Raw genomic sequence first — 9261 nt, forward strand, 5'->3', positions numbered from 1 at the left:
TAACTGCAGCTCATCTCATTTCAGTGTAGCTGAAGGGGAGCTACAGGACAGTTTGTTACCAACGCTACTGTAATTCTACCTGCCTCTCACCTCAACTTAGCGGTGCTTTGTGATCTCTAGCTCCTTCGCTGTGGTTATTAAGGAAAAGGCGCCACTGCAGCCGTCAGCGCTGGCGTCACGGCGGCGGCCGAGCACGCGATGGGCGATCGCCTGGTGCCATCTCGTGGGCAGCGGGACAACAGCGAGCGAGCCTCCTCCCTCTGCCCGACGCCAGGCTGGAGGAGCGGAGGGCCTCCGTGGGAGTTCATCCGAAAGGACAGGGAGACACGGGAAGACGGAGGGAGGGATCGTTAACATCTGTGACCTGCCAAGGACAGCTATGGGCAGCAAGTTATAAATTGCTTGAATTGCTACGGAAGTGCTCAACCCACGGCGCAGTTTGTGACCAGTGACGGTAGCCAAGGATCAAACCGAACTGGACAATTACAATCTCACAACTGGGGGAAAAAATAATTTCCACACTGATCATGTGGCGGGGAGATCTGTTTCTTACAACAGAAAAGTGAAGATTTGATCTCATCCTCTGCTACACCGAAAGCAGGGACTCCCCCGCACGCCAGGACACCTCAGCCAAGCGCCAGCTTTGCAGCTCTGCCCCAGAGCGGCTGGGCCAGAAGCAGCACCGAAGTAACAGATCACCCCGCAGGGGATGGAAAAATCACACTGTACTTCAACTTGTATGGCAGCCATTTTTCACATTTTTAATATATACATGAATAACTTTAGTTACTCTGGGATCACTCAGCTGCTTTAAAATGAACCATGTTCTGAATTGCTGTAAGATCAATGCTTTTTACCAGCAGAAGACAAGGAAAAAATTATTTTAAAATAATTTTGGGCAGTTTCCTATCTTACAGCTGAAGTGGATTAACTTTAGAAGTCCAAGTCCTTTTCTGTACGTGACAGAGCTGTGAGGCAGAGTTTATTGTTGCCATAACGAGTGTCATTTTGCTATGAAGGGGTAGAAAATCCTGGAGTAAGGAAGTCACAAACGAGTGGTGGCACTGCCTAACTCTTCCTGTTCTAGCCCATGATTTTGAAGCTGACAAAACCATCAAGCAAGGCTGCAAAAGGAGAAGCCTCTTCTCCTAGTAGCTGTCTGTGACACATGAGGGCTAATAGGAGAGAGACGGGCACTTAGGATCCTGTAGAAAATTAGATCCTGGCAAAGAATTACTAGCAAAGGCTGATTTCTGCGTACTTACCCATGAACTGCAGTCCTGACTGAGTTCCATACGGAAGTGGACAAGCTGCCCAAGACCAACAGCCACAGGACCACAGAGGGCTAGGGCCATCCATCCAGTGTGCCGAGGTCCTGCAACCCTTGCTGTGGCGTCCTGTGGTGCCACAGTCACCTCTTAAAATTAGCTCAGGTATACTTAGTACAAGCTGTAGTCGTGTGTTTTCAGTATAGAAACACTCTTGCAATGCTGCAGAGTGCAAGACTTACATGGGAATAGAGCTCTGTGCCTCTTCTTTTTAAATAAAGGGAACAAGGGGGAAGGAAAAAAAAGAAAAAACAGGAAGAACAGAACCCCAGAAAAATCCATTTTTAGGAAGATATTTTATAGAAGAAAACTTTAAGAGATTGACCTGTTTAGTTTGTCAAAACATTAAGACTCACATTACACTGCTCTAAGCACCCAGGCAGCAAAGACTTTCTTCTGGCAGAGAAAAGCATGCAGAGGACTGGCATCTGGAAACCAAAGCCAGCCCCGTCGAGACACTGTTACTAATCACAGCAATTCTGCAGGTCTCAATATTTATTTTCTAGACAAGACTGTGAGCCTTGATGGAAAATTTTGGCATTTACATTTCAGAAGTTAGGGCATAAATGTGTCTATAAAAGCCACAGCCATATACAATACATCATTATAACATGCATAATACTATTACTTATTTAAGGCTTAACACAGTTCTGGTTTGTGGCAAAGCATCTTCCATGGGGCTTTCCAGTCTACAAATACCGCTGATACACAGGAAGATGCTAAACTCTTAAGCTCATTCCTGATCGCACAGCAAGGAAGCAGCTTTTCCTCAATTGTCCAACAAAAAGCTGGAACTACCAACTTTTCAAAAAGGAATTCAGAAATTTAAAAAAAACACCCAGTAAATTTACACTTTCCCTATTATCTCTGCAAATTGATGGAATAAATCAGACTCTTAAGAGAACAGTCTCAAAACCTGAACCACTATCCATACACCAGGTATTTTAGATTCACGAGCGAGAGGCAAAGCATGGCACCATTACCCCGTCTCTTGCTGGCCGTATCTCTGAACGACAGCATGGCTTCTGAATACCGCTAGATCAGACCCATCGCAAAGTGGACAGCATAGAACAGTCCGAGTAAACACAACAGGTTTCAGCTCCTCACACTCCTGATTTCAAGTAAGTGTGAAAAGTCATATTTAAGAAAGGAACAGGTTTTTTTGTGGTAGAACTGTATTTAATTATTTTTCAGGTACAAATTAAGAGAACACCAAAAAAAAAAAATCATTATTCTATCAAACTGAAATAAGCCAAACCAGCACAACTGAGTATTTCAAAAATACTACAAAGGAAGATGAAACAGCTATAGTGGAAAGAATAAAAAGCTTTTCAATTCCATTTTCTGCAAAATTACACTCTGAATGCTACCTCGTACACACAAGAATGCAGCCCTCGGTGGAAAAAAAAAAAAAATAATCCAGTGCAAAATAGTTTTTAACCCACATATTATCAGAATGCAATGGAAGTAAATTCACATTTGAAGAGAGCCATCACATTTTATTTTTCTCTTCAGTAACAAGATTATTGCACAAAAATAGTCAAGTCCTTTTTCCCCACAAGCATTAATACTTTACAGCTTTAGTGATTCTAAAAGTGATGTTGTGCAGTTCCAATGTTTGTTACTGCTCAAGCACTCCACATACCCGTTTATACAAACGAAATGTGTTTATCTGACCAGCTGAATTGTTTCCTTCTCATGCATCAACCCCAACAATAATGATTTTGCAGCACCAACTAGTCCTTGTGATTTCAAGGTGACCAATTTCGACTTCTGATGATGATGCATGAGAAGAAATCATAATCCAAGTAATACCCAAGGTGGGCTGACTTCACAGGACCAACAGGACAAAAAAGCAATGAAACCTGTTTCTCACTCAAGCAAGCTCACTATACACTGATTATATTCTCAAAGTGCAAAAATAGGCTATCTATTGAGAACTGTGCTTTACTCCTCACAGAACCGGATCTCAGAGCAGAACTGCACTTCAAGTAAGTTCACAGTTGCGTAATAAAAAATTCCTATGATCTTTGGCTAATTTGTGGTCTTACTGCCCAGGTAGAGCTCTAGTAGTAGGCTAACTCAATCTAAAGCAATTTACCTAACCCAAAAGTCAAATTGCTCCTTTGAAGCAAGATAGGTAGAGTTCAGTTTTAAACAGTGGTCTGAGACTACAAAAAAAAAAAGATTAAAACATAATTACTTTTAAAAAACCCACAACCAGACATTAATTCTATTGGATAGACTTAAATTGAGACACGGAAAGAAAATGTCTGACAGTTGTGTTGCAGCTGTCAGCCTTGAGAGCGCTAGTTAGTATTTTTTTTTTTTCAAAATGGTGAGACGAACAACAGAATAGGCGTTCATTAGCACCGAAGGAAACATGGTATTTCTCAATTTGTATCTAACCCCCAACTACAGAACACTTAGTTGTCAACTCCACCACTGATTCTAATACCTGAAACATCCAAATACTGAGAGCAGCATCAATGCTGCAGTCAGATATGCTCTGGGTGACCCTACTACTTCTTTCAAAACGCAATGGGACTCTATCTACCAAACCAGTGTGACAGTGTGACTACCAAGGTAGCTCAGTTAAAACGTTTCAGTTATTGTTTTATGCTTTTAATCAATATTATTCAATATAAGTAAAAAAGTTGGACCAAGTTAAATAGAAAGTATGGTTCCATAGGTGCTACTCATGGGATCAGAAATGTTTGGGTTTTTTATGATTCATTTTTCACAGCATCGAAGTTGTCCTTATTGGTAGGGCAAAAGGCTAGGACAGCTGGCCACAGTCAGTAATGACAATCTTTTTGGAGGTCTTTCCACTCTTGGAACCAAAGCTCTCAATTTTTTTCACGACATCCATTCCTTCCTTTACATGCCCAAAAACAACGTGTTTTCCATCTAGCCTGTAAAACAAATAAACAAAAGCAGTTTTACTTAAAGCAACACAAAGACTGAACCAAACCGAGCTCAGAGAAGGGATGTTAGCAGATCTTCATAGCTCTCACCTGTTGATCAACTCTATGGCAAAGGCACAACTGCTCTACAAGTGACATGAAATACTTTTAGCTCTGGACCTTAGAAGCATTATGAGGGATAGCGGCCTTGTTACCCACAGAGCCCTTCCTCTCTCAAATAGCACAAAACAATTTATTTTCCATTGTGAGTCAAGTAATTTGGAAATTAAAAAGAAAAATAAAACCCCCAAACCAACCAAACAAAAACCCATCAACCCACAAACAAAAAAAAACCCTAAGAAAACCCCAAACCCTCCAGATCCAGGCATCAATTCATCAGGTTAATATGCAGCGCTGAGAACCTACCAGTCAGTTTTTGCAGTGCAGATGAAGAACTGAGATCCATTTGTATTGGGTCCTGCATTGGCCATTGAAAGAACACCTGGAAGAGCAGCAGCAGCTTATTAGATTGGTGAAACAAGTATATGCAGTGGAGAATACAATTTTCCTCTGCACATTTAAACTAAAGATGGACAGACAGAAGATGTGATGGTCTCACATTGTCTCCAAATGATTTCTAATGCCAGCTTCTTGTCTTTGACTATTCCCTCGAGCCCAGCCTCCCTTCTTTCCACAGCAAGTTAGTTATTATGTTAGTAATATAATTAGTTGTACACGTCCTGAATATGATTAACATCAGGTAATCCCTACTGTAGTAGCAGTAGTTTCCTGTGATGAGGAAATAACAATACAAAAAAGAAAGACTATCGAATTCAATCAGATGTTCTTATGTATGGCTTTTCCTTTATTTTCTCGATTTAATTTGAGCTTAACAGGACATGCCTGTGTTGCCTAGTAAATAAGAAATCCCAAAGCAAAGATTGCTTTGTTTCACTTCTACAGTCATCATCTAAGTAAAAATTCAAGTCTATGACTTACAAAAGAGGAAAATAAAAGCAGTAATTTCACCTTTGTAGAATTTGTAAGTAAAATACAAAACCCCCCTACTTTATTTTGCACAGTCCCTTTTATAGTAAGAGCAAGAGTGGCAATGTCACCTGTTACAGGCTGACTTATATTTGTACAGCAGTCTACAAGAACAAGCACATGCCAAGGACAATGCATTGTTAAACTTCCTTGATATTTCTGTAACTACCAAGTGCCCCACACATCTAAAAAACCTTATTTTTTTAAAATACATCTTCATAAACAATGCTTCACTATAGGTTATAGTCATCAGAAAATAGAAAGAATGTATTTATTTACCAGGTCCTACATGCTTAAGTATGAAATTTTCATCTGGAAATCTACTGCCATAAATGGATTTTCCACCAGTTCCATTATGATTTGTAAAGTCACCACCCTGAAATAGAAATGGTTATTAACTTTACTTAGCACACAAGCATTATTTTACATCAGAAGCGATGCTATTGAAAATATACTCACTTGCTCTAATTTAAAAGGAATAAAATCAGCAAATTTTCTTCAGGTTAAGAATGAGTATGATCACATGAGGATTTAAAACCATATAACTAGATGAGGATACAATCAAGCTGAAAGTAAATTTCTGCTCCAGATATTGCTGATATTTTCCAACTGACATCCATAACTCCAACAGCCACCTTTCCGTGTTACCAGCCTTGCTCCCAAATGTGATGCAACAAATAGCAGTAATTTTAAGAAACACCTCAAAGGTCTCAAAACAAAATCACCCCAATTCATTACCATAGGCAAGACCTGAAATTTTTTTTTCCCCTTTCTTGCTTTCTCCCAACAACTATAAATACTGGTCAGGATCTCCATTTTTACTATTTGCTATTTCTAGGTTTTGTTGTTTAAGTGTTACACCTGAGCTATTTTAAACTTCCCTCAGCTACATGCTGTTTGCTGGGATAGATGTGACCACCTGTCTTAGGCCGGACACACAAAACCCAACAAACAAAAAAAAACCACCAGCCACAGCAACTCCCAAAGGTGGCTACTAAACACTGCTTCCAGCAATCTGCCACCTCCTCTCCCAGACCCGACACCACCCATGCCGGCAAAGAACTCGTACCTAACAAGTATTTCATGTGATGTTAATCTTTCCATTCTCACCTTGAGCAATCTATTACAGGTGGTGTTATAGCTACTCCTACACAGTCCCAAAAGTATGCTCTGCATGCTGCATGCCATGTGGAGGCATCTGAATTGCCAAGTCCTGGGTACGGTGACCTCCAATTAGGCTATACCAATTGCCTGAATCATATTAACACTCCCTCTCAACAAGTGGAAAGGCCTCTACTGTTTCCTCTCACTTTAAAGTATTTGAAACCTATGACAATATTTCCACTTTAGTAATGACTACCAAGGAATTCCTAAGCATCAGTTCATCATCTCACAGTATCGTGGAGTCAACCACCTAGTATCCTCATTTCAGGTCCATTTGTGGGGACAGAACGGGGAGGCAAGAAGAACAGACTTACACAGAACTTCACAAATTAGTCATAGAACTGAGAGTAGGATTTCTATTTTTCTTGTATTTATGTCCTTCTGACCCCAGCAAGACTTCTAAACTTTGTCCCTTTGTCAATACCACAAAACCTTAGTTTGCATTTCAAAGGCAAGAAAATAGGTCCTTTACAGCACATTTGTCTCCTTTCTCTTCTTAGAAATAGGTCATAAAGATTAGGGCCTCTTGTTCTGACAGATGTATTTTTAGCTTAAAAAAAAAAAGTGAGGAGTGGGGACCATCACAGTCATCAGTTAATAAATAAAGCACGCTTACTATAACCTTCATCTCAAATTTGTACAGAGCCATTCTATGATGCAATGCTGTTGAAATGTAGCTTCTTTTAAGAGAAGAGAAGACCATCAGCAATCATACAATCCAGTGCACTACAGCAGCTGAAATCCTGCTCATCCGCCAAGCACAGTAGAAAAAAGGCTTTCAAAAAGGCTTTTTCCATGTTTTTGTTGTTGTTGTTGTTGCTATTTAAGGAAAAAATGTTGATGTGCACGGACTTTAATTCAGAATTTTGAAAAATTAATCCTTTAAATCAAAACAAAATCTATTTCAGGTGTATCATCCCAAAAATCTACCTCAAACAACCGTTTTGGTTCCCTTCTCCCCTTCATATTAGGGAGATGTTCAGAAAAAAAAAAAATTTTTTTTTTAAAAAACCACATTCTCTATTGTGAACAGGTTATTCTACTAGGAATAAAGAATGGACTAGTTGTTTTCTTAGCTCACTCAGAACACAAGGTTGATTGTCATTCTACCCACAAATGCTTCTCCCAAGCAAGTGCCTTTTTGCCAAAGATGCGCCACACTAAAGTACACTGCTATACAAAAGCAGAAAGCCTTAAGCCAGTTTTTTTTAAGACAGTGCACACATAATTTACATTTATTTGTACAAAAGATGTGCTAAGCAACAGCCATTGCAAAAAGATCAGAAATGCAAGTCACACTATCACTTCTTTATTTTGTAGTTAGCAAAGGTTAGAACAGAGCCACTTAAAATGTTACTACTAGTCTAACTGGTTCTAAAAATACATAAATAACACACAGATAAATTTAGTAGCAAAAGTGAAAAAAAAAAAAACACTACCTGGCACATAAATGAAGGAATCACTCTGTGAAAAGTGGATCCTTTATACCCAAATCCTTTTTCACCAGTACAAAGAGCTCTAAAGTTTTCTGTGAAAACAAAGCATAAAGTATTATGTTGCCATACACAATACATAATATAGTCAAACACAACTAGATTAACTATGTCCCAAGTTTATACACTTCAAAAATTTTATAGTACCTTTAAGGTATTATTGATTTATTAGTTGTTTCCATGCTTTAAAAAAACCTCTGTTATAAAGCTAAGGAAACAAAGCTTGTTTAGCCTCAGAACAGGGTACAAACACAACCCTTTTGCATCTCATCTCCCTTTCATTTTGCTGTTATATCTTAACTCCAACCCCCCCGCTTCCCCAAACCCACCACTCTGGAGTCAAAGATTGCATTTTCTGACTTTTATGCCTTTGTTCTCTATAGTGAAGATGATACTTTTTTTTTTTAAAGAATATTAATCTACTGGGAACTGAAACAAAAGTACAAGTTTTTCAGAACCACTAACTAAACAGATGAGGAAGGAAGCGCATGATAAAACACAAAAACTTTGTAACGTGTGCACTGATGCCTTGTCACTAGCTAGTGACAAGGAAAACAAAACCCTATATGCTCTTTGGAAACTTTAAGAGACACCATCCCTTTGGTTAACCCTTTCCCATTTGCTTTGGGGTTTGATTTTAATGCAAACTAATGTGTTTTTAAACATATTTATTCACCACTGATAACCAAACATAGGGATTGTACTGTCTTGGCACAAATTACAAAATGAAACTATTTGGAACAACAACAAATCGTAACTCCTCACTAGCACTGTTCTAACAAAGTTCGTATCATATTTCTCTATTTAACAAATGGGGACAGAATATGGAAATAGTTTCCAAAAGATAGCAGAATATTCTTGTTCCTGAAAATCACAATCTAAACGTTAAATATTTAAGTATGAAATTCTGGAGATGCTGCCTTACCTGCTGTCTTTGGAACCACATCAGCTTTCAGCTGTTAAAGAAAACCAAACAAATTAGTAAGTCAGCTTTTTCATACATACATAGAAAAACTACACGGGAGGCTGGTACAACTGAATCCTCTTCGCAAGGTGACGCGCTATCTGAAACCACAAGCCACCCAAAATTCCAAGAACACCTTAAGACTGTCCAGGCATTTGGCTAGTAACTAAAAATATCCCCTCAATACAACTTTTGGCCAGTTAATGAAGAGCAAATTGAGCAGTATCTAATGATTTCATTGATGAATACAATAATTTAGCAATAACTACGGAGAATCTTTATGATGGTCCCCAAGGATCAAAGCCAGTTTGGATACAACTGGAGAGATCAAAGTCTCCCCAGCACAGGGCCATCTGTTG

The 9261-nt window shown here is 39.1% G+C and overlaps 1 protein-coding gene across 1 annotated transcript; it reads right to left on the reverse strand.

Moving 5' to 3' along the window:
- Positions 1 to 3690: 3690 nt before the first annotated feature.
- Positions 3691 to 8897, reverse strand: LOC104074081 (peptidyl-prolyl cis-trans isomerase F, mitochondrial; the record flags this gene model as incomplete). Its single annotated transcript, XM_009574075.1, has 5 exons — positions 3691 to 4243; positions 4661 to 4736; positions 5561 to 5657; positions 7885 to 7973; positions 8864 to 8897. Coding segments are annotated over 5 exons (432 nt in total), but the record flags the coding sequence as incomplete, so codon positions are not given.
- Between the last annotated feature and the right edge of the window lie 364 nt (positions 8898 to 9261).

This window comes from Fulmarus glacialis, unplaced genomic scaffold, assembly GCF_000690835.1.
Source record: "Fulmarus glacialis isolate BGI_N327 unplaced genomic scaffold, ASM69083v1 scaffold12590, whole genome shotgun sequence".
In the NCBI taxonomy this organism is placed as follows: Eukaryota; Metazoa; Chordata; class Aves; order Procellariiformes; family Procellariidae; genus Fulmarus; species Fulmarus glacialis.